General features: G+C 45.4%; 1 protein-coding gene across 1 annotated transcript in view; it reads right to left on the bottom strand.

The window, feature by feature from the left end:
* ndrg4 (NDRG family member 4) overlaps positions 1 to 25,820 on the bottom strand; it is a 62,314-nt gene that overhangs the window by 32,916 nt on the left and 3,578 nt on the right. Inside the window, exons 2-10 of the mRNA XM_084671692.1 lie at positions 17,322 to 17,408; positions 16,964 to 17,113; positions 16,507 to 16,545; positions 7,245 to 7,350; positions 4,831 to 4,951; positions 3,076 to 3,138; positions 2,580 to 2,640; positions 1,020 to 1,106; positions 639 to 695 (exon numbers count right to left, since the gene is read on the bottom strand). Coding sequence (XP_084527818.1) covers positions 639 to 695; positions 1,020 to 1,106; positions 2,580 to 2,640; positions 3,076 to 3,138; positions 4,831 to 4,951; positions 7,245 to 7,350; positions 16,507 to 16,545; positions 16,964 to 17,113; positions 17,322 to 17,399 — 762 coding nt within the window. The 5' untranslated portion in view covers positions 17,400 to 17,408. The remainder of the gene's footprint in view (positions 1 to 638; positions 696 to 1,019; positions 1,107 to 2,579; positions 2,641 to 3,075; positions 3,139 to 4,830; positions 4,952 to 7,244; positions 7,351 to 16,506; positions 16,546 to 16,963; positions 17,114 to 17,321; positions 17,409 to 25,820) is intronic.

The raw sequence follows: 25,820 nt of genomic DNA, 5'->3' as shown, positions 1-25,820 counted from the left end.
TTAGCTGCCTGTCAAACTATACTCAGCACAGTACAGGGAGGACAGAACAGCCATCATAACTATGCCAAACCTGTAGGCGGCAGTGTAATGTGAAGGATAAAGCCATGCAAACCAATCAGAATGTTCAAAATCAACAACAACTACGAATAACACGATCGACTTCCTTTACCTTTCAGGCGTGAGGTTCATTTGTTTGAATGATTCACAAATGCGATGCACAAATGTATTTCGTAATTCAGAAATGTAATGCAATTCACAAATAAATGACCCCATTACGCTAGTTGTGTTTGACTTCATGCAGCACCGGCGGTGCCGACAGCCACCTGCGTTGATGCCGAGAAAGCCATTGGCTGCCTCAAGTCAGCCGGGCTGCAGGCGGCTGCAGGCGACGCTGGCACTGCATGAAGTCGAATGCACCTATTACTATAAACAGGACGCTCACATGACGTGATGCTTTTTTATTCCCATACTGTGACGTTTGAGAACCTAAAACTCTGTTGATCTTTTTTCCACTTTTGCTCCGCTTTTCGACACTCTTGTCTGAAAGCGCGGGTGACATCATTTACCACAGAGGAGAGAGACCAAAGAGGAGGAGAGAAACTGAGACAGACAGACAGACAGACAGACAGACAACTGACCTGGCTGAAGAGATGAGGCAACACTGTGTCAGGCAGAGCACTGGTCAGACCAGACAACTGGAGAGGGCAAGTGGGGAGAGAGACAACGACAGAGAGAAGTAGATATATAATGAGCGTAATAGAAAGAAAACTAATTGTGTTGCTGTGAACCCATTTAGCCATGCCAATAAAGCATACTGACGTTAAATGTGATAATGATGGCATAATGATGGCTTCATAATTAATTACTTTAATTTCTAACCCTTAATACCATCCCTTTCTGGGATTCTGGTTGGGTGAGAGAACACAATGACTACAGTGTAGCATGCTAATAACAGGCTTGAGAACACAGTGACTACAGTGTATCATGCTAATAACAGGCTTGACAGGGTGATGATCCACCTTTGATGCCGCCCAGTCAATCCAGCCCTTCCCATTTGGATCGATGTTGAGCAGAACTAGACCCTCAACCAGGTCCGGGAAGATCAGCTGAGGGGAGAGAGAGGGAGGGAAAGAGGTGGGAGACAGTAAGGGAGACAGAAAGAGAAATAGAGGAAAGAGGGAGGGAAAGATAGAGAAGAGAAAGAGAAATTAGGAAATGAAGCTTAGCGCAAGTTCAGTCAGGCAAGACCGAACCCTGCACTCGGGCTCACTTGATACGTTCCACTATTCACTCCCTCCGCAATGAACGCTCTCTTCTTTCCCTCTTCTCATGTCGGGCTGTCATCTGGGTTTCAGTAGGCAATCGATTAGCCGCTCCCTTTTATCAATAAGTGACAGAACTTTCCCCGCCTGCCAGCCTATCATAATGATGCCGTGCCTTTAAATATGTGTTTCTCCCTTTTTAGTTTGTCCATGCTACCAAACTGCGCGACCCTCCACCTCCCCGTTGCCGCCGGTCACTTCGTTCCGGCTCAATGGGTTGTCGGCAATCGCCACCACCACCAGTGTCTGGACTCCGTGGGGGATTTCTCTTTGAATTCGGGGCAGACGTAGCCTAGTCCTAACCAGACTCTCGTACATTTCATTTGTACAAAACTGGCCTCGCTCCATTGACCATTCTTTCTGCAAAGCTACGTTACATTGTTTTGATTTATTGTATGGCTGTGTTACATTTCTGTCATGTCAATGATTAAAATGATTTTCATGAGAAATCTCTATGTATGTGAACTTGATTTGTAACAATTGTGGCAATTTCCTCCCACGCCTGTTTAACCTGAGCTAATTTGGGTGGGTGGGTTTCTTCTCCCATCCCAATTAGAATCAGAATTCGGTCTATTCGCCATGTATGTTACACAAACACGTAATTTACTGTGGCAGGAAGTTGCAAACAATAAACATATATGGGTCTTAAGTAAAAAAGTACAATGGCTAAACTAATTCTCAGAACTAAACAATTCAAAAATATAACAATAAAAAACAACAAAATATATATAAAAATAAGACTAAGAATTTGAATGAGCAGCATGAGTGGGCAACTTAGTGCAATGAGAAAAATGCTCTGCCTTTCTCATACAATGTCACTTTTCTATCTTTTGCGGCCCTGACGAAAACATGGGTCTCCTCATCTGTAAACCGCTCCTGGCGTGCACCTGGCAAATCCGCCGTTAAAATAGCAATCCGTCATAGAACAAGCGCGCCTGCTCTTAAAGGGAATGTGAGATGATGCTCTGATTAGTTTATTGCACGTTCTGCCCAAACCACACCCATTGCTAATGTAGCTACTTCAGACCAACCCATTTTAGACTTGTGCCAGGCGCAAAGTCATTTATCCCGCCGGCAAAATAGCAACCGCACCGGAGTCCCGCCCACAAAGTTACTTGCCCTTTGCGTTTTGATACTTGCGTTTCAGATCGTTAAAATAGGGCCCCTAGTGTTTATTGGTTACGTAGGTGATTATCTTGCCAACAGGTTAAGTTAGTGGACTCATAGCAAAGTAACAGGTTAAGTTAGTGGACTCACAGCAAACTTGGCCAGAATGTAGGCTCCAGCTCCAACTCCAATTCCCACGATGCTCTTGAATCTAATAAAGACATGGTCTTTCATAACTTTCTGAATAAAGACATACATTTTCTTAATGTTCAAATGTAGTTGTGGTTAAACGCTCATCCAAACGTCACGCTGCACATCCTTGGGTGCTGAGGGCAACTTCATAGAGTGAAATGAGCTTTAAGGTACTCCAGTACTTCAGACACATTGACAGATGGACAGACACATAGACATGCACACACAGACACACACAGACACATAGACAGACACATAGACAGAGACAAATACACACAGATTCCTGCCTTTATAGTTAGATGAGAGAAAGAAAAATTAAGATGTGACCAAATGGAAAGAGAGAGCTTGAGTAGAGAGAGATAGAGACAGAGGACAGTGAGAAGAAGAGAGAGACAGAGGACAGATGGGGAGCGAGGTCGAGACAAGGGTAGAGAGAGGGATGGGCTCCACTCACCCAAAATGCTGGATGACGCTGGGCAGCATCCCGGCCAGCTGGTCCATGGTGGGGAACTGGTACCTGCAGGCTGAGACCTTTAGTCCACATAGCTACTGCTGAAGCACTTATGCATTTGTGTGTGTGTGTGTGTGAGTATGGTCTTGTTTAACTACTCTTGTAGGGACTTAGAGGAGTCATTGACTGCAAAACCAAGTTTACCTTGTCATAGTTAAATAACGACAGTTCGATAGGTAAAATGGACATACAGTGAACCTCAAGTCCCATTGACACCTCTTTCTTATAAAAATCTCACAATTGTAGCAGTCTCAAAATGTAGCAGTAAAACGGTTGGTTAAAAAAATCCATCAAGTTGACGTCAACTCTGTGTACTTCCACGGGAATTACAAGAAAAGTTTGGAAGTTAAGACACAGTGGAGAATTTAAAGAAGGATTTTCTGAGCGGATAGGGAATCGAGCTCGTAATCAGAAGGTCACTGGTTCGATTTCTGGCTGTGCCAAATTACATTGTGTCCTTGGGCAAGGCACTTCACCTTACTTGCCTCGGGGGGAATGTCCCTGTACTTACTGTAAGTCGCTCTGGATAAGAGCGTCTGTTAAATGACTAATTGTAAATGTAATGTAAGCCGCTGTTGCTGAAAAGAGGTGCCATTCGGACCATATGCTCATCACAAACGCATGCTGTAAGTATGATTTTGTCGCTAACAGTTATTAGCAATGCTAACGTCTCCTGTATCTAGCATAGGTAGAATGCTAAATATGTTTCAAATACACATTGACGTACCGTACTTAGCAAATGACTCTAGCTAGACTAGCTGTTAGTCAGCATGAGAAGGGATGCTTACGAAAAAATAACCAGAAAACGAGTAGCAGTCTAGCTTATTGCTAATGCCTGTCTAGATTATCTATTGAATGAACTGACAGAGGCAGGTGCTCTTACGTTAGCAAGCTAAACTAGTTTACATGGCTATTGTTTAGATGCTTTCGCAATCTTGCAAATCAGCGTTAATAGAGCTAGATAGTCTAGCTAACATTGACATTTGCTCGTTGCTTAATCGATGATATAGAAGACTGTACCGTTCAAACTAGCTAAGAACATTCAATGTAGCGAATTACCAAGTTTATCTAAAGACACATTAGCATGCTAGTGCAGCTAGCCTAGAATATCGTATTTCTCAGATTAAACGCCGCCCTCAAATAATATACATTTCATTTTCCTGACGTTGTTTCGTTCGAATAAATAACCAGTGTTGTCATGTACATCTACAATTCACGATGCGTGTTTGGTTATGTTGTGTCTTTGCTCCGCAGCTTCGCTCATTGTAAACCAATAAATCAGTGCGCAGCTCATCTATATATTCAAGAGCATACCATAAAAGGGAAAAAACGTCTGGTTTTATTCCAGGGCTATTTTACAGGGTGCATCAGGGCGCATAGAACAGCACCCCGGCCATTTTCAGCCCAACCAATGTTACATACCCTATTCGGAGACCTTAAGGAACAGTGTGAAACACCCTATAAAATCAGTCAATGACCCCTTTAATGTCCTCACAAGTGTAATGAAATTTGAAAAACATGACATTATCGTAGGTTTTTGAATTAGAGTTAGGGTTAGAATTACATTAAGGGTTGGGTTTAGGGTTAGAGGTTAGTGGTTAGAGGTTATAAACAATGTTATGGGAGTGAATGTTCGGGCCGCACTTAGATGAAAAAAAATGAACCTGTGTGTTTATGCTGTATGTGTGTTAGTCTCACCCCTGTGGTAGCTGAGAAGCACCGATCTGCTGTCCCGGAGCGTCAACATGACATACCACAAAGTGCTGGGTAATCTCCTGCATGTCTTCATTGTGGAAGAAGGAGTTGAAGCAGAGCTTGTCTGTAGAGGGATGAGGAGGAGGGATGGAGGATGGATGGAGGATGGATAGGTGGAGGAATAGAGGAGGAATGCAAGAGAGATGGATGGATGGAAGAGGGATGGAGGAGGATGGAGGAAGATGGATGGATGTAGGAGGGTGGGGGATGGATGGATGTAGGAGGATGGGGATGGATGGAGGATGGATGGAGAAGGAGGAGAGTAAACAGGAAAGAGAGATATGGTCAGGAAGTAAAGGTGGAAGTGAGCAGAGAGGAAGCAGGAGGCCAGGTAGGAGATGTACAGTGCATGTGGAAAGTATTCACAGCGCTTCACTTTTTCCACATGTTATGTTACAGCCGTATTTCAAAATGTTCAATTTATTTTTCCTCAAAATTCTTCACACAATACCCATTATGATAAAAAATTGTTTTGTAATTTCATTTGCAAATCTATTAAAAATAACAAATGAAAAAATCTCATGTACATAAGTATTCACAGCCTTTGCCATGACACTCAAAATGTTACTGTGTTCTATTGGAACATGCCCCACCCTCCCCTCTCTCTCGCACCTGCCCCACCGTTCTCGTTCTCCTGCGCCACCCTTTTTTCTCTCTACCTCTTTTCCCTTCTTCCCCATATCAATGTTGTCTGAGTCACACTGCAGAGCTGTGCTGACAAGACTTGCATAATAACACTCAACTGCTGCAGAATGACTCAGCCAGCCAGTCAGTGCAGCCAGCCAGCCAGCCAGTATAGCAAGCAGCCTGCCTGTCAGCTATCCAGACCATGGCCCTCCTCACCTCTGACCCACAGTCTCCTGCCCCCATACCCCTAGGCATGTTTGTCTGACCTACATTTGCTATCTCAGTTCCTGACCCTCTTTTCTCTGTTGCCCCTCCCTCTCCTCCTCCTAGCTCTAAAACTGTCTTGTATCCCTGTTTTATTACCCATCGCTTATTACCCCTCTCTCTTTGTCTTTATTTCAGTCACTTCTCTCGCTCTCTCGATTCCCTCCCTGTGCATGTTGTTGAGTTATCCCTTCATGATGCTGCCAGACAGAACAAAGTAAACATGATGACCCTAAAGGACGATTTATACTTCTCAGTTTTTACGGAGACGGACACAGGGAATGCCCTCTCCGACGAGGAACGCCCTCTATGTGCCCTCTCCGAGTCCCTCTGAGAACTCTACATGCACCTCCTGATTTTCCTGACTATCTGTCCGTCCGTCCGTCATTTTATGGAAACCCCTTGGCTGTGATTGGTCCGTATTAAGAACCGCTTGCATCAGGGGTGGGGTTGCTGTGACCAACAAGACAAACAGAATCCTTTATCCACCATTTCTGTAAGTTTACAATTCATATTTCAGCTACAGTGAAATAGTACATGTAAATCAGCATCTGAATTAAAATGTGACTAGAAATGGGCAGAGTAGTTGCTGAAAATTTGCTTATTTTATTGATGAAACGGTTAAATTGTAAATTTGCTCCGACTTTTCGATAACCTAGCTAGCATCGCAGTGCAGCGCCACCTACTCTTCTGGCAGTGAATTGTTTTCAGCACCCACAGCCTTACTATAAGTACTATAAATTCAACCAATCCGTCCGTCTGTCCGTAACGGAGACGGAGAAGTATAATTCGGCCTTAAGCCTGACCCTATATCTCACACTGACCCTGTTTCTCACCCTGACTGTCTCAGAGATGGACAGCTTTTTGTTGTAGTTGTTACATAGAATTGTAAGTTTAAGGCTCATCAAGAATTTGTTTTGTGTCTATAAACAGAAATGTTCATGCACTCTCCATATATCTCAAGAGCACTTCATATCAGGGCCTACCCCTACCCATTACTAAAATCGCAAACCAACAGCTGTGTTCCAATATCTGACCCATCACTGGGTTTCGATAGTGGATGATTTACTCAGCAGGACACTTCCTGAAGGCATCAGCAGAACATGACATTCCACCAATCACTGTAGAGGAAGATAACAAGCAAGGGATTCTGGGAAGAGGTGAGAAACCCTCCAGCGCCAACAAGATGAGAATGTTGACAGAACTGAACAACCTGAGAGGACCATTCTTGGCACCTCTACAGAGAAAGCAACACCTCACATACACACACACACACATTCACACACACCTACACACACACACTCACACCTCAGACACCTACACAGACCTCACACACACACATCGTCACACACCTCACACACAAACACACACCTAACAGACCTACACACACACACGCACACCTCACAGGCCCACATACACAGCAGCAATTGACACTCATACACAGCTAGGAGTCTGTGTGTACTCACGGTTCAGACCCACGTCGTGGTAGGTGAGGATGGCTGGTTTGTTTCCCTTCGGAGCCCCTCGGATCACCACATGCAGCATCCCGTAGGGAGTCTCAATGTCGTGTTCCTAGAACACCCCCCCCACAAACACAAACACACACCACACACACCCAGAACACACGCACAAACAGAACACACAAAACAGAGACTCTTATTCCAAACTGGAACTCATATGGCAACACAGATCCCGACATGTAATAGAAATAATTCAGTTTTGACAGTTTCTCTTTTCCTTCACTGTTGAACATGCCCTCCTAGACCGAAACTCATGGAACACCCTAAGACCTGAGCTCAGTTCACATCAGCAGCCTGCTAGTAGGACTGGGTTTATTTTCATTCTCTACATTTACATCCAACACAGCACATGTCCATATCTGGTGTTTTTTGTGGATCAACATGTCATGGAATGAGCAGCAGAGATCTCTTCTGTCAGACGGCTTGAAAGGTCTTATTGGTGTTGTAATTTGTTGGGACCCACATTCGTTTAGCCACACACACAGCCAGCCAGTACACCACACAGCCAGCCAGCACACCACACACAGTGGTGTGCTGGCCACACATGGCCACACAGGCAGACAGATGGAAAGACAGACACGTCCTGTGCCACAGTCAACATCATTACCATAGAGGTACATAATCACCACAACCAAAGGTAATCAACATTTTCTAAAACCTTGACCATAGCTGTGACCAAACATACACTCATACACAGTTACACTCACTCACACACACACATACACTCATAAACAAATACATTCACACACACACACACACACATACATACATACACTCACACACACAGACACATTTCCGGGGGTTCTTTAAGAAGAGAAGCAATTCTTAACATCAGGACTACTACAGGATTTATTTCCCACTTTTGTGTTTCCAGCGGCAGATTTAGTGGGAATTATAGTCAAAGCCACCCTTAGCTTTGTCCTAGTAGCAGAACGTCGTAGGAGAGATAAACGGGCCGATGCTTTGGTGCGACTTCGTCGGCGCGGAGTGCGCACAGCGTTAGCGGGGATATTTCTCCCCAACGTGCGTTCGCTGAGCAACAAACTGGTGGCACAAGCTCTCCCAGCTGAACGTGCCTGATTCCACCTGCAGGTGGATCACAGACTTCCTGTCTGACAGGAAGCAGTGCGTTAAGCTGGGAACACAAGTCTCTGATTCCCGGTCCATCAGCACCGGATCTCCCCAGGGCTGCGTCCTTTCTCCTCTGCTCTTCTTCCTGTACACCGACAGCTGCACCTCCAGTCATCCGTCCGTCAAACTCCAACACCACCCTCATTGGGCTCATCTCTGGTGGATACAAGTCTGATTATAGGTGGGAAGCGGACAACCTGGTGACCTGGTGCAGACAGAACAACCTAGAGCTCAATGCTCTCAAGACAGTGGAGATGGTTGTGGACTTCAGGAAGAACACAGTCCCACTCACCCCCATCACCCTGTGTGACTCCCCAGTCAACACTGTGGAGTCCTTCCGCTTCCTGGGCGCTATACTCTCCCAGGACCTCAAGTTGGAACTGAACATCAGCTCCCTCACCAAGAAAGCACAACAGAGGATGTACTTCCTGCAGCAGCTGAAGAAATTCAACCTGCCAAAGACAATGATGGTGCACTTCTACACAGCCATCATTGAGTCCATCCTCACCTCCTCCATCACCAACTGGTACACTGCTGCCACTGCCAAGGACAAGAGCAGGCTGCAGCATATCATCCGCACAGCTGAGAAGGTGAGTTGCAATCTGCCTTCCCTCGAGGACCTGCACACCCCGAGGACCCTGAGGCAAGCGAAGAAGATTGTGGCCGACTCCTCCCACCCTGGACACTCCCTGTTTCAGTCACTCCCCTCCGGCAGAAGGCTGCGGTCCATCAGGACCAAAACGTCACGCCACACAAACAGTTTCTTCCCTTCCGCTGTTGGCCTCCTCAACAAGGCCAAGAGTTCACACTGACTTTAATGACTTCATGTCTTAAAACAATTTGCATTTTGCACTACATTGAATTCCTGTAATATTTGTATTTTATATTGTAAATTGGCAACTTATATTTTGTTTTATTGTATATTTTATTTTAATTGTATTCCACTTAGTATTGCTAGTTTATGTATCCTTAGTATAGTTAGACCACATATTTAAATTTAGGATTCCTATATGTTTATTGGATGCACCTTCCTGCCAAAGCAAATTCCTTATCTGTGCAAACTTTCATGGCAAATAAATCCCTATCTGATTTTGATGAGAGGAAGAGGAGGAGGAAGAGCTTTCAGGAGGCAGGAGAGACAGACCGGACTGGTCCTGTCCACTAACGGGACTAACAGCTGGTGGTTCTGGTTCTGGCTGGAGAAGCTGCATCTGACCTGCTTTCACTTCTACTCTGACGTCACTTAAACAGCTCCTTATATAGCTACACAGAGGAGGAGATGCACCTCATTGGCTAGAACAATTGCTTCCATGAATCTGATTGGCAAGCTACCTTGCCAATAACCGTATCCTGGTCGGTTTGCTCTCTCATCAGCACCACTGACTTCTGAAAAGTTCCGCTCTTATGGTTCTTCCCTTTGGCACTTATTTTTTGGTTGTTCACAATGTGTGCTTCTTGTTTTGGCTACCTGTTGGGAAAATTGAAGATGCGTGTAGAGAGAGGCCTACCCCCAAATCTGAACTTTGGGGGAACACGAGGCATATGTAAACAAGGTGACCTGGGCTGACCACTCTCTCTTACTGGAGAGGCCATAAAAGATGTCTGGCCTTATCTGTGTTGGGTGAATCATGTGGTCAAGCTTACAGGGGTCAAAAGGCACACACACTCAAACACGCACGCACACACGCCTGCGCCAGGTCTATGCAAGGAGCCAATGAAGAAGAGCAATGGAACATTTGCATGCCTTTGTCTAAACCAATGACTGTAAAGAGCGGTTCTGCTTAAATAGCTAGCTAGTACAACATGCTAGCGGACAAACTTGTAGCACAATGGCGTCTGATGTTTTTGTCTCCTTGTGGGCCGGCCGCAAGCAATAAAGCTTTCTTAAACTTGTTCACCGACTGACTGTGCAATGCTTGATAGATTAATATTTCTGACACTACCCACAATGCTTGGGGCTATCTTGTTATTATCAGTGACCTATGCACTTTGTAAAGCTCTCTCTTGGAAGTCGCTTTGGATAAAAGCGTCTGCTAAATAAATAAATGTAAATGAATAAATGTAAAGGATCTGTGTCTTATATTTCTCTCTCTGCTTCTCTTTCTTTTTGTCTCTCCATCTCGCTTGCCCTGTCTCTCCATCTCTCTTGCTCTGTCTCTCCATTGCTCTCCGTCTTTGTGGAGATTTTATTATGATTTAAATGTATTTATTATGCTAAATTAGTTTATTGTTTTGTTATGCAACATACATCCGTACATATCAAGGGATATATAGCCTATTAAAAGAGCATTATTACTATCGTAGTTACCATTTTTCATATTCATTGCCATTGAAATCAAAACATTAACTTATGTATTCATATTAATCAGTCTGAACTTTTATTTTATTTTTATGAAAAAATAAGGGGGCTGGGGACATTGAGTCAGAATGGGCCATGTTCCAGGCCTCCATTGTTGAGGCGGCTGACCGGAGCTGCGGCCGCAAAGCGGTCGGTGCATGTCGCGGCGGTAACCCTCAAACCTGGTGGTGGACTCCGGAGGTAAGGGATGCCATCAAGCTGAAGAAGGAGGCCTATCGGACTATATTGGCTCGTAGGACTCCAGAGGAGTCTGATAGGCCTCCAGAGACAGCTGATGTGTACCGGCAGGTGACCTCAGGATCGGGTTGCTGCTTTTTTCGGATGATGTGGTCCTGATGGCTTTATCGGGCTGTGACCTTCAGCTCTCACTTAAACGGTTCGCAACCGAATGCAAAGCGGCTGGGATGGGAATCTGCACCTCCAAATCTGAGGCCATGGTCATCGACCAGAAAAGTGTGGAGTGCAGTCTCCAGGTCGGGTAGGATATCTTGACCCAAGCGGAGGACATTAAGTATCTCTGGGTCTTGTTCATGAGTGAGGGAAGAATGGAGCGCAAGATCGACAGGCGGATTGGTGTGGTGTCCGCAGTGACAGTTGAGGTGGCTTGGGCATCTGATCAGGATGCCTCCTGGACGCCTCCCTGGTGAGGTGTTCTGGGCACGTCCCACTGGGAAGAGGCCCCGGGGAAGACCCAGGACACGCTGGAGAGACTGTCTCTCGGCTGGCCTGGGAATGCCTCGGGGTCCCCCAGGAAGAGCTGGTGTAAGTGGCCGGGGAGAAGGAAGTCTGGGCCTCCCTGGTTAGGTTGTTGCCCCCGCGACCCGACCCCCGGACAAACAGCAGATGATGATGATGACGACATGCGCTCCCGGGGGCGGTTCAGCGAAAAGAGGTTTGTTACGGCGCAAATGTTCCCTGGTGATATTTTGCCGTTTCAGAAAACAATTCCACCATAGACCAGAGCCCTGTTACATACAGTTTTTCTCAGTCACTTTGGTTCATTTCTCACATCACTATTTACATTTGCACAACAGTTAATTCAACCTCCACAACATTTAGTCATTTGTGCACATCATAGTAGCAGTTTCTCATTCCTTCCAACAAATATTAAATGCGTGTGGACATGCATCAATTACTTTCATACAACTCTCTGCTTTTTTATAACATTATCATTTGGTTATATCATGTCAGTCAAAATTAACTATACTTGTGAATGCTGAATAGTCATTCCATATAAAACAAATAGTCATCATTTCATTGCTTGAGTCATTATATACAAAAATATTGAACTAGTTGTCAATATCTTTTTACAATTTTACAAAGTTTTTTAAAATATTTTTTTTCCTGAAAATGTCTCCCACATTGAACAATTTCTCTCAGGTGAATCTCATCTTTCACTGATGAGAAGAGGTGTATGAAGCATCAGTTGCAACCAATGATAAGCCACTTCTCTACAATCATTGTCAGAGCTGAATCCCGTAAACCCCCACTTTACAAGCACATATGAACCAAGCAGGTCATAGTGTGTATCATTTCTACAATACTGTGACACAGAAATGGAAGGTCAGACTCGTGGAAGAGGGGTGAGGGTGCGGGGAGGAAGGGGAAGGGGACAAAACAGGGGAAGAGGAAGAAGAGGCCAAGTACATACGCGGATCCCTGATTAAATCAGGGCTACAATTGTGGATCATGTTGTCAATCACCTCACAATGGCTGAGGCTGGTTGTAGGGTGCAGCCAAATGTTGGTAGAACCACTGTAAATTCAATTATTCAAACATTTTGTCGGGAGAACAGGTGTGTAAACTGTAAATGGACAGATATTCAGCACTAAACAATCTGTACTGCACTACTGTCATTGTGTCATACATGAAGCTTGCAGTGGGACAGTAACTTGTCACTGTACAATTTACATTTAGATGTACAGCTTTACTGCATCACACATTTACGTAGTGTACAGTAGTGTGAAAGTAAAGATTTGCCATATTTATTGTAATTTTACTCTACACCACACAGGATTGCAAGACAACCTTGCAGAGGTGGAAGAGGGCGTATTTTTATTCTGCAACAAGAGGAAGCCATTTGTGCAATGGTGATTGCAAACAGTGCCATAAGGTTGAGAGAGATACAAAGTGCTGTTATAGAGGATGACAACGTCTTTGGGAATATCGAATCAGTTTCAATCGCTACAATTGACAGAGTGCTCAGGAGGAATGAAATGAGCATGAAACAAGCGTACAATGTGCCATTTGAACGGAACAGCGACAGAGTGACGGAGATCCGTCACCAGTATGTACAGGTAAAACATATACGTGTTCTATGCATATTTTAATGTTCAGTGCTGTAAACCGTTTACTTTGTGTAGTGTCATGCGCTACACTTACATGACTGTTCTGTGTATGTGTATTCAGTGTATACTGTACAATATGTTGTCCAAAATGCATTATGTTACACAGGAAAAGTTGTTATAGTTTTCCTCACTCCCTCTTCTGTAATAAAGCATGTACTGGACCAGGAGGCCAGGGAACCGCTGCACACATTCATATACCTTGATTTCAATCTCGCAAAAGGTAGAAGACGTGGAAGGAATCTCATTGGACAGAGAGCAACCATTGATGTCCCAGGCCAACGAGGAGGGAATATCACTATGTGTGCCGCCATCTCAGAAAACGGCGTCCTCACCCATATCCCCTGTCTTGGTCCATACAACACACAACATCTGCTGACTTTTTTAGACACTCTTTACAGGGACATAATCCCTGAGAATGAGAGGGGTCTAACTGGAGACCATCTGAACCAGTATGTTGTTGTTTTGGATAATGTGCGTTTTCACCACTCAGTTGTCGTCAGACAGTTTGCAGCACATAATAGGATGCTGGTGGAATATCCCCCTCCCAACTCACCATTCCCTAATCCAATAGAGGAGTTTTTCTCTTCCTGGAGGTGGAAGGTATATGACCGGCATCCACATACCCAAATGGCCCTGCTAGCGGCCATGGACGCAGCATGTGATGACATCACAGCAGACTCCTGCAGAGGGTGGATTCGCCACTCAAGGAGATACTTTCCTCGCTGCCTTGCAAGAGATGATATTCGTTGTGATGTAGATGAAAATATGTGGCCAGACAGATTGGAACGTCTGGATGTTCACGAATGATTACAGTACTATGTATGTTTTATGTTCAGTTCAAATATGTACTGCAATATTGTTTACCGTTGTGCACAGCTGTACCCAAAGGGAGTTTTTGTTTGTTTAAATAAGGGTGTATTTTTTCTTTTGCACAATACTGTGAACAAATCAGAATTGCAAAGAGCATATGCAGTAAAAATGTGAAACCTACATATTGAGTGTCTTGTACTCATTTACCTCCCTAAATACAGTAATATGTAACTTTACTGTATTTTTCAAATGACTGTGCAAATAGTATATCGTGCTGTCTTGAGCATTTTCAGGTAGTGTCACCAAAATCTGTCTTTTTTGCCTTGGAAAATATTTACAGAGTAAACTGTCATAATGAAAACATGACAAAGCCATTTGACTATCTTGTTCATAAACAATGGTGTCAGGACTTTTCATCTTGATGACACTTTCATTGACGTGAATACTTGCTTTTGAGGCATGAGCTATCCATTTTGAGCAAGTGACACACTTTTGCAGGTTATCAACTAGGTTTTGTAGTTTGTACTAATTGTTTTGAGAACTGCATTAACTGTTGTGCAAATGTAAGTAGTAATGTGAGAAATGCACCAAAGCGACTGGGAAAAACTGTATGTTATACCAGGTGCTTGCGTTATCTTGTCTTAAGAATTTCAGTGCCCAGTCTGACCTTGTGGTGTTCTGTGTACCTGACAAATAAAAGACTTAAACTTGTTGGAAGACTGCACTATAATTCCTACAACACTACAGTTTTCCTAAAAGAGATTGTCCTATGTTTAAATGTATTTTCCTTTTGCTGTGACATGGTCTGTCAACAGAGTACAGTACAAACAATAAAAGTGTAAATGTGAATCTTGTCCAGTCTCTTGCAATCAAACTTCTACATACACTAAAGTGTAACCTACAATTTACAATAATTGTCATCAAAACTTAAACCATAGTTTACATAAGAACATCCCTCCAGAGTACACAGTTATATTGACAACGTGACTATAGCAATTTGACTGTCTTATCCGTACACAATGGCACATCGACTTGTCATTCTGATGGTATTGACATGTTCATTGACATGGATATTTACTTTTGAGAGATGAACTAAGGATTTTGAGCAAGAGACTGGCTTTTGCAGGTAATCCGTGTTCTTTTGCTATTTGTACGAATTGTTTTGAGTAATACACTTACTGTTTTGAGAACTTCAATTCTGATCTGAGAATTGTACCAAAGCGACTGAGAAAAACTGTAACACATACTGTACTGTTGCCTTTTACTAACTTATCACCTTGTGTGTATGTGTGCCTTACAGTGTGTGTGTTACCATCCCAGAGTGAAGATAGGGGGGGTGTAGATGAGAGGTGGTGAGACTGGAGGTGTCTTCATCATGTTTAATTAAAGTTTGCACGTCACAGGTGTGAGCAACACCTTCCAAAGAGATAGCTGATGCCACAGCATAGACAGCAGATCATCTGGGAGGGAGGCATCAGCTAGTCTTGGAGAGACCAGCTAGTCTTGGAGATGTCACGTCTGTGCATGTCTGCCGCTCCTCCAGAGGGCGATGCAGATCCTAGGGCAATGCAGATTCACACCTTTCACCTGTCACTGACTTCCCATTTAAGGAGGTATCAATAAACTTGTTGAACCCTACACCTGCATTCTGCGCTTGTGGTTAGGACCTAGCCTGATAGGAGAGAGACCAGCTAGTCTGGGACAGACCAGATAGTCTTGAAGAGAGACCAGCTAGTCTGGGAGAGACCAGCTAGTCTTGGAGAGAGACCAGCTAGTCTGGGACAGACCAGCTAGTCTTTAAGAGAGACCAGCTAGTCTGGGAGAGACCAGCTAGTCTTGGAGAGAGACCAGCTAGTCTGGGACAGACCAGCTAGTCTTGGAGAGAGACCAGCTAGTCTGGGAGAGAGACCAGCTAGTCTGGGAGAGACCAGCTAGTCTTGGAGAGAGACCAGCTAGTCTGGGAGAGACCAGCTAGTCTTGAAGAGAGACCAGCTAGTCTGGGAGAGACCAGCTAGTCTGGGAGAGACACCAGCTAGTGTGGGAGAGACCAGCTAGTCTTGAAGAGAGACCAGCTAGTCTTGGAGAGACCAGCTAGTTTGGGAGAGACCAGCTAGTCTTGGAGAGAGACCAGCTAGTCTGGGAGAGACCAGCTAGTCTTGAAGAGAGACCAGCTAGTCTTGAAGAGACAAGCTAGACTGGCAGCCAGGGTTGGATTGCTAGACTGATGTTGCATCATTTTCTTCTCTTCTCATTATTATTTAAATATCCCTTTTCTGCTACTCAATCCCTGCTTTAACTCTTTTTATGTCAGTCAACAACTATTGCCAGAGCTTTGAACAAGAACACTGAAAGAGACTGAAGCCAGGCAATCAGAGAGACATCTACCTGCATATATATATATATGCAGGTAGATGGACAGACAGATAGATATGCAGGTAGACAGACAGAGATAGATATTCAGACAGACAAACAGATATGCAGGTAGACAGACAGATAGATAGACAGATAGATATAAAGGTAGACAGACAGACAGGTAGATACTCAGACAGACAGACAGTACCTTCCAGTTTCCAACAGGCATCAGGACTTCACAGTCGTCCTATAAGGGACAGAACACAGATAGATTTGAGACACACACATACAGATGAATGCACATACACACACACAAACTGCTCTAGTCTAATTGAACTCCATTCAGTATTTAGAATCTTTAAAATTACTTTTCTGAATAATACTGCCTGCCCTCAGAGAACTGGACGCAAACCCTAACCACAACCAAACTTCTGTGGGTTAAAGTGGGTTGGGGTTAGAGTAAGAGAGGGTTAGAGTGGGTTAGTGTTAGAGTAAGTATAGTTTCAGTGTGGGTTAGGGTTAGAGTAGATTAGTGTTAGAGTAGGTCAGGTGGGGCCAGGTGAGGGCAGGGGAGGCCAGGTGTCAATAGGACTCCGTCGGTGACAGGGAATGGGGTCCTGACATTTAAGGCTGCGTGGTTGTGGCCGGGTCTGGGCGGTAGTTACCAGGATGCACCCACTGGTCCGCCTGCGAGTCTGGGTTAGCCAGCGCCTCGCCATCACATGCCAGCTGAGGGGTGGGGTTGCACAGGGGAGGGGGGCGGAGCTGTGGGGGCTGGTGTACACACTGATCTCCCCACCTCCTCTACACAGCTGCTGCTGAGTCAAACACAAACACAGTGAGACAACACACCTTTCCAAACTCACTATTTAAAGCCGTTCCCTGCCTTTATCTGAATGTTCATTTTGCGTTGTGTTTGTAGAGACTGATGAACTCTTCCCCTGCAGAGTAACGGTTTACTATTTATGTAGCGCACACACGCGCGCACACACACACACACACACACAGAGAAGTGATCCTCACCATGTCTGGGTCCGGTCCTCTCTGTTCAGGCAGCAGGGGTTTCTCCTCTGTCACCTGCTGCTCCTTCATCCCTGCCATCTTGGAGACCTGCAATCACCATGGCAACACACATGAGCAAAGCCTAGTTCAGGCATGGCGCTTGGGCAGTAGGCTAACCCTACTGCTACTAACCCTAACCCTAACCCTAACCCATTCCACTCATTTACATTTTTACATTTACAGTCATTTAGCAGACGCTCTTATCCAGAGCGACTTACAGTAAGTACAGGGACATTCCCCCTGAGGCAAGTAGGGTGAAGTGCCCTGCCCAAGGACACACGTCACGGCGGGGAATTGAGCCAACAACCTTCTGATTACGAGCCCGATTCCCTAACCGTTCAGCCACCTGACTGCCCACCTGACTGCCCACTCATCAACTACACCTGTGAAGCTCGTTGGGCCTCATCCAATAAGGCGGAATATATATATAACCCTGCACTGATACTCTTACCTCCCAGTTATTGTAATATTGTGCTGCTGCCTCCTTCCTCTTATCCCCCTCCCCATCTCTCCCGTGTTGTCTATATGTTACTATCCATCAGGGGGGATTAGTACTCTATTTAGTACTCTACCTGCCTTATATTCTATATGTATGTTGCTCCCTTATTCTAGAGGCAGGGAGTGCTTTTCCTAGATACATCCAAATTCCGCCAAATTCAAACCTATAACCATGTCTATTGTTAATCAATAGATGCTGAAATCAATACTTGAGTGTCTCGACTGAACAGAGGTAACAGCATCTCTCCTCCTCCTCTCTCTACCACCTCCTGCTCCTCTTTCTCCTACTCCTGCTCCTCTCTCTACAACCTCCTGCTCCTCTCTCTACCACCTCCTGCTCCTCTCTCTACAACCTCCTGCTCCTCTCTCTACAACCTCCTGCTCCTCTCTCCTCCTCCTGCTCCTCTTTCTCCTCCTCCTGCTCCTCTCTCTACCACCTCCTTCTCCTCTCTCTACAACCTCCTGATCCTCTCTCTACCACCTCCTGCTCCTCCTCCTGCTTCTCTCTCTACCACCTCCTGCTCCTCTTTCTCCTCCTCCTGCTCCTCTCTTTCTTTACAACCTCCTGTTCCTCTCTCTACCACCTCTTGCTCCTCTTTCTCCTACTCCTGCTCCTCTCTCTACAACCTCCTGATCCTCTCTCTCCTCCTCCTGCTCCTCTCTCTACCACCTCCTGATCCTCTCCTCCTGCTCCTCTCTCTACCACCTCCTGCTCCTCTCTCTACAACCTCCTGATCCTCTCTCTCCTCCTCCTGCTCCTCTCTCTACCACCTCCTGATCCTCTCTCTCCTCCTGCTCCTCTCTCTACCACCTCCTGATCCTCTCTCTCCTCCTCCTGCTCCTCTCTCTACAACCTCCTGCTCCTCTCTCTACAACCTCCTGCTTCTCTCTCTACCACCTCCTGATCCTCTCTCTCCTCCTCCTGCTCCTCTCTCTACCACCTCCTGATCCTCTCTCTACCACCTTTCTCCTCTCTCTGCCACCTCGTTCTCCTCTCTCTCTCTCCTCCTGCTCCTCTCTCCTCCTCTTCTTTTTCCACCAAAAATTCCACTTTTGCTCTGGATGTTGATTGTATACTGGCCTGGAACGTTCCATGCATTTTCAAGAACCGCTGTGATTGCCATCATGGATGAGGTCAACATTGTCAGAATCAAGGTTAGAGTTATGTCATTCAGACTCCTTCCTGCCACACCACCCTCCTGTCACACCTCCTGCCACACCTCCTGCCACACCACCCTCCTGCCACATCTCCTGCCACACCTCCCTCCAACCACAGCTCCCTCCTGCCACACCTCCTTCCTGCCACACCTCCTTCCTGCCACACCACCCTCCTGCCACACCACCCTCCTGCCACATCTCTTGCCACACCTCCCTCCAACCACAGCTCCTGCCACACCTCCTTCCTACCACACCACCCTCCTGCCACACCACCCTCCTCCCACACCTCCTGCCACACCTCCTTCCTACCACACCACCCTCCTGCCACACCACCCTCCTGCCACACCTCCCTCCTCCCACACCACCCTCCTGCCACACCTCCCTCCTGCCACACCACCCTCCTGCCACACCACCCTCCTCCCACACATCCCTCCTGCCACACCTCCTGTCACCCCACCCTCCTGCCACACCTCCCTCCTGCCACACCTCCTGCCACCCCACCCTCCTGCCACACCTCCCTCCTGCCACACCTCCTGCCACCCCACCCTCCTGCCACACCACCCATCCAGTCAGCATGAAAATAAAAAAAAGTCTGTCAAAGTAAAATTACAGTAACAGTCAACCATCCTGCCTTAACCCACATGGTGCAGCATCGTCAAGGTTGATCTGTGAGAGCACAATAGACCTTTTTTGGAACGTAAAAAATAACAGATCGGTTTAGAACGTAAGGCCCGGAGGCCTGTTCCATAAAGCGATTTTACTAAGTCAGACTTATGTCAGTTAGTCGGTCTAATTTTGAGTTAATTCTCAATGTAGTTCGACCTCAGTTATTATGGTAACTGATGCATCGGAACTAGCTTGGTCCGCAGGTTGTCAGGTTTAGACCGTGTTGTTGCTTAACCAGACGTTCCTGTAACACTGACCCAACTGGAAAATGATTTACCACGGACATTTTCATTTTATTATTCTCATCAGTTCAATATGTAAGCTACATTAATAGAAAATCAACTTAAATAGGCTACAACATTTAGCCTAATGCATTAAACAATGAGGGACAATGAATTGATACACACCATAGCCACGTTATACGTAGCCTATGTGTAGGGATGTTCAAGACGGCAGACGGGGTTGGATCCAAGCGCAGAGCGCAGATTTATTAGAATGGTCGCACAGGCAAAGATCGGTACACGGTAAACAGAGCAATACAGGAGATCCAAAACGGAGTAAGACAACTAGCTAAGGTCAGTAACAGTAGACTTATTCTTCATAAGGCTCGGGCTGAACTGGAAAACAAGATCAAGACTTCGCACCGGAAACCCACAAACAGACACTTAAATACTAACCCCAACTAATACTAAAGACACAGGTGTAGCCGATTGTCCTAATAGAGGGTTTTCACAACGCGTCATCAGACCGGAAGCCGCCATATTGGAGGCACTCCGCGTCACAACAAAGCACAGGCACTGAAGTATATACCGAAAATTGAATCAATCAAATTGAAGAATCACCGGGTCGTCATGGATCAAGGAAAAGGCAGCTAACTTGTAGGGATCTGCACCGCCAATAAATAGTAATTTCTTGAAATATCGCGCCTGTTCTTGTGGTCCTTCCCTGTTCTTCCCTGTATGCCTTTGCATCTGGACGCGTTTTGATGAGATTTTCAGTTGTTTAGACATGGCTACATTCACTTAAAGTATCTAAAGCGCCCAATACTCCATTGTACTTGGTTCAGTTTCAGTGCCTTCACAATGGCCGCACATCCGGATTACCGCCCAGAACGTGACGTTGGTGAAAACCCTTTATATTTCGGGGATACCGTAGCCTGGCTGCCAGCCCAACTTAGCTCCGCCCACAAAACAATTTGGTTGGGAAGTTGGGTCTGGGGTTGCTAGTTTTGTGAAATAGTATGTCCGAACAGGAGCTGTTCAGGCCAATAAAATTGTCAGGGCGGGCTTTATACGTTGATGGACAGATGATCAACAGTGACGTTATCAACCACGTCACCAAAGAGCGCTTGGGTTGAATTTGTTTTCAACAAACAACATATTACGTTGCTCTGATTGGTTGTAGGTCTATCCAATTTAGTGAAGAGGTATTTTTTTCCGGGTTCGGTTGAAACACAGCCCATACTTACAGCCCATGGACTGGCCATCTGGCATACCGGGCATTTCACGGTGGGCCGACGCACTTTTGGGCCGAATCGCCAATATCATTTATAGGCGGGGTCGGGCCAGCCCATAGAGAACTGATAGAGGCCCATTGGTTAATTTTCTTTATTGGCACTGGCATGAACCAAACAAATCCAGTAAAAGTTATGGGAGTAAAAGATTAAAATCTACAGGTGAATGCCACAAAATGGGCAAACATTTCGAACATGTTTGGGGGGGGGGGCTTTAGCTGCTTCAACTTCAGCATTACCTGTAGAGGTTGGAGAGGTGGCTGGCTCAGTGAGGCATATACGGATATACAGACATATACAGACAGGGTCAGGGTAGACACCGAGGAGGAGGAGAGTGACCATGACAGGGCCATGGGAGCGAGTGAGGAAACGATGGAAGAAAGAGTAGTTGACGATGTGGTAAGGATTAGGCAAATTAACAGGGACTCTCAGCAAGGGAGGGAGGCTGTGTGTGTGTGTTTTATGTGCACCCAATATTAATCTTACATTAGTTCAAATTAACAGTAAACTGTTTTTAAAAGTTGCTAAGCCAATATTAAGCAAAATTGTAATAATAACAATAATGGCTATACATTATCAAATAACAAAAATATTTGTTTTAAATAATACCATAAAATACCATAAATATACAAATCATAACTGTACAAATTAATTAATTAATTATTTAAGTGTAAGATCAACAGATAAGTCTTGAGACCCCTCTTGGAGGATCTAAAACTATCACATGAACACAGAACACTAGGAAACTCATATTATAGAATGCACACATATTTTAAGAGGACTGTCTGCAGGGAATATGTCTGACCAATCACGGTGGGTGTGGGCCGCCTGGGCCAAAAATGCCATGGCCGATTTTTTGTCACAGTCCAGCCCTGCATAGCCCTATGAAATGAGACACCACTTGGTTACGGTTACGTATATAAATGTCTCCAAAGCAAGTAGTGTAATGCACTGATAAAATTTGTTGCTAATGGGGTTTAGTTAAAACTGTAGACATGCATGGAGTCCATTCAAGGCTAATCGGAGAAATGCGGGACTGTTGTGCAAATCAGCAACGTTAGCGTAACAAACTAGCAATTTAAAAAAAAAAATCAATTAAGAACATGGTTGCAAATATATATGTACAGGACTGTGTAGAGCACAAAACAAGACTGTCATAATTTTTTAATCAATTATTTAGGCCAAAAATATTACATTTTTGGGACTCTGGCAGTCATTGTTGCAGGTTGTGCAGTATTCACATAGTACATTTACATTTAGCAGATGCTCTGTCAGGGTTGTGACCCTTTGTTGGCCACCAGAGGCCCTCGCTGTGTTCTTGTTTTTGGTTCTGTTATTCTGTTCTCATTATGACATATTGTTATCACCTGTGCCTTGTTTGTTCTGTGCTTTTTAAGTGGCTTGGATTTTTGTTCTGTGCTTAGTTTTTCTCTGACCTGCCACAGAGTGAGAGTCATGCCTTTTTGATCTACTTTTGTATGTTATTTTGTGCTTCCAATAAAAGGAGTAAACACACATCTTTTGGAGTCTGCTTTTGGGTCCACGTTTGCAATCCTGACATGCTCTTATCCAGAGTGACTTACAGTAAGTACAGGGACATTCCCCCCAAGGCAAGTAGGGTGAAGTGCCTTGCCCAAGGACACAACGTCATTTTGGCATGGCCGGTAATCAAACTGGCAACCTTCAGATTACTAGCCGGATTCCCTAACCGCTCAGCCACCTGACTCCGATAATAGTAAGTTACCAAAAACACTTATTTGAAGGCGTGTATACCCCTTTGTCTTAGCCCTACCCCTCGATCAAAAAGGGTATTGGGACAGCCGTTACTCTTACGTGAACGTACACAACTAAGGGCTTGGGGTAAGGGGTAGGGGTAAAGGAGTATTGGGATTCGGCCTAGGATTACGCATGGTAGTGTCAGAGCCACAACCGAGTTACCTCTACAGAAGTATATATATATTTTTTTTACACAACTAGTCACACAGCCAGACACAACTAGACACAGCCAGACACATAACTAGACACACAGCCAGACACACAACTAGACACACAGCCAGACACATAACTAGACACACAGCCAGACACACAACTAGACACACAGCCAGACACACAGCCAGACACACAGCCAGACACACAACTAGTCACACAGCCAGACACACAGCCAGACACATAATTAGTCACACAGCCAGACACACAGCCAGACACATAACTAAACACACAGCCAGACACACAGCCAGACACACAGCCAGACACACAACTAGTCACACAGCCAGACACACAGCCAGACACATAACTAGACACACAGCCAGACACACAACTAGTCACACAGCCAGACACACAACTAGTCACACAGCCAGACACACAGCCAGACACATAACTAGACACACAGCCAGACACACAACTAGACACACAGCCAGACACATAACTAGACACACAGCCAGACACACAACTAGACACACAGCCAGACACACAACTAGACACACAGCCAGACACACAACTAGACACACAGCCAGACACACAGCCAGACACACAGCCAGACACACAACTAGTCACACAGCCAGACACATAATTAGTCACACAGCCAGACACACAGCCAGACACACAACTAGACACACAGCCAGACACATAACTAGACACACAGCCAGACACACAAGTAGACACACAGCCAGACACACAACTAGACACACAGCCAGACACACAGCCAGACACACAGCCAGACACACAGCCAGACACACAACTAGTCACACAGCCAGACACATAATTAGTCACACAGCCAGACACACAGCCAGACACATAACTAGACACACAGCCAGACACACAGCCAGACACACAGCCAGACACACAACTAGACACACAGCCAGACACACAACTAGTCACACAGCCAGACACACAGCCAGACACATAACTAGACACACAGCCAGACACACAGCCAGACACACAACTAGTCACACAGCCAGACACATAATTAGTCACACAGCCAGACACACAGCCAGACACATAACTAGACACACAGCCAGACACACAGCCAGACACACAGCCAGACACACAACTAGACACACAGCCAGACACACAACTAGACACACAGCCAGACACATAACTAGACACACAGCCAGACACATAACTAGTCACACAGCCAGACACACAGCCAGACACATAACTAGACACACAGCCAGACACACAGCCAGACACACAACTAGTCACACAGCCAGACACATAATTAGTCACACAGCCAGACACACAGCCAGACACATAACTAGACACACAGCCAGACACACAACTAGACACACAGCCAGACACATAATTAGACACATAACTACACACACAGCCAGACACATAACTAGTCACACAGCCAGACACACAGCCAGACACACAACTAGTCACACAGCCAGACACACAACTAGACACACAGCCAGACACATAATTAGACACATAACTAGACACACAGCCAGACACACAACTAGACACACAGCCAGTTGTGTGTCTGGCTGTGTGTCTAGTTATGTGTCTAATTATGTGTCTGGCTGTGTGTCTAATTATGTGTCTGGCTGTGTGTCTAGTTGTGTGTCTGGCTGTGTGTCGAGTTATGCGTCTGGCTGTGTGACTAGTTATGTATGTAGTTACCCGTCTGGATGTGTGACTAGGTGTGTGTAGAGCAGCAAATCTGCTCCAACCTCCTCTCTGCCCACAAGATCAACACATCTCTCTGAGTGCCTGGGTGAATCCAACAGGGTTTGGGTTAGACAGGTCTGGATCTGGGGAAAGGCCTTTTAGCTCTGGGATCGATAAATGAGCCCTGGGCAAGCCTAGCTGTGTAGCGCAGCCTGTAGTCATGAACGAGAGGAGAGAAAGGCCATTGGAGAAGGGAGGAGCTTCCCGGTAGACAGGAAATCAATATGATGTGCACCAGGGGGGAAGACAGCTGACCTAACACACAATCAATACCTGGAAATTGGAACAGGTTTGTTCTGTGTGTGTGTGTGTGTGTGTGTGTGTGTGTGTGTGTGTGTGTGTGTGTGTGTGTGTGTGTGTGTGAGAGAGAGAGAGAGAGCGAGAGAGAGGGTAAGAACGGTAGAAAAAGAAGTGTATGATCCCGAGGACCTTGTACTTCTGTCCACCAACTTCTACAGATGTTCCTGACCCTGACTTCTACAGATGTTCCTGATCCTGACTTCTATAGATGTTCCTGACCTCTACAGATGTTCCTGACCCTGACTTCTATATATACAAATCTGACATAGCAGATATAAAGCAGATGTATCCAGACAGAGATGATTCTGCTCAGGCTCATAATCATCAAAGAGGACTTACATGTCACCCAAGATTCCTCATTGCATTCATATCTCTCAGTTAACAGCTAAACAGACCTGGGTAAAATACATGGACTACACCAAATAGTTCATAAACACCTCTTCTCTTTTACACCCTCCTTTTTCAACACACCCTTCTCTTCTAACACCATCCTCCCCCTGACACAGAGCTGGCTCAGTCATATTGTCTATTTATATAGGTGTTGTTTAAGAGCTTAACGGCTGTATTAATTTAGGAACTGCTTTCCACATAGGGACTGATGCTAACACACTAACTGTAACAGTTCCATCCCAGACCAAAAGCATCTAACAGTGACT

The sequence above is a fragment of the Hypomesus nipponensis genome, chromosome 14 (assembly GCF_054491055.1).
Source record: "Hypomesus nipponensis isolate SF chromosome 14, ASM5449105v1, whole genome shotgun sequence".
Lineage (NCBI taxonomy): Eukaryota > Metazoa > Chordata > Actinopteri > Osmeriformes > Osmeridae > Hypomesus > Hypomesus nipponensis.
This window is presented reverse-complemented; position numbering and strand designations above follow the sequence as displayed.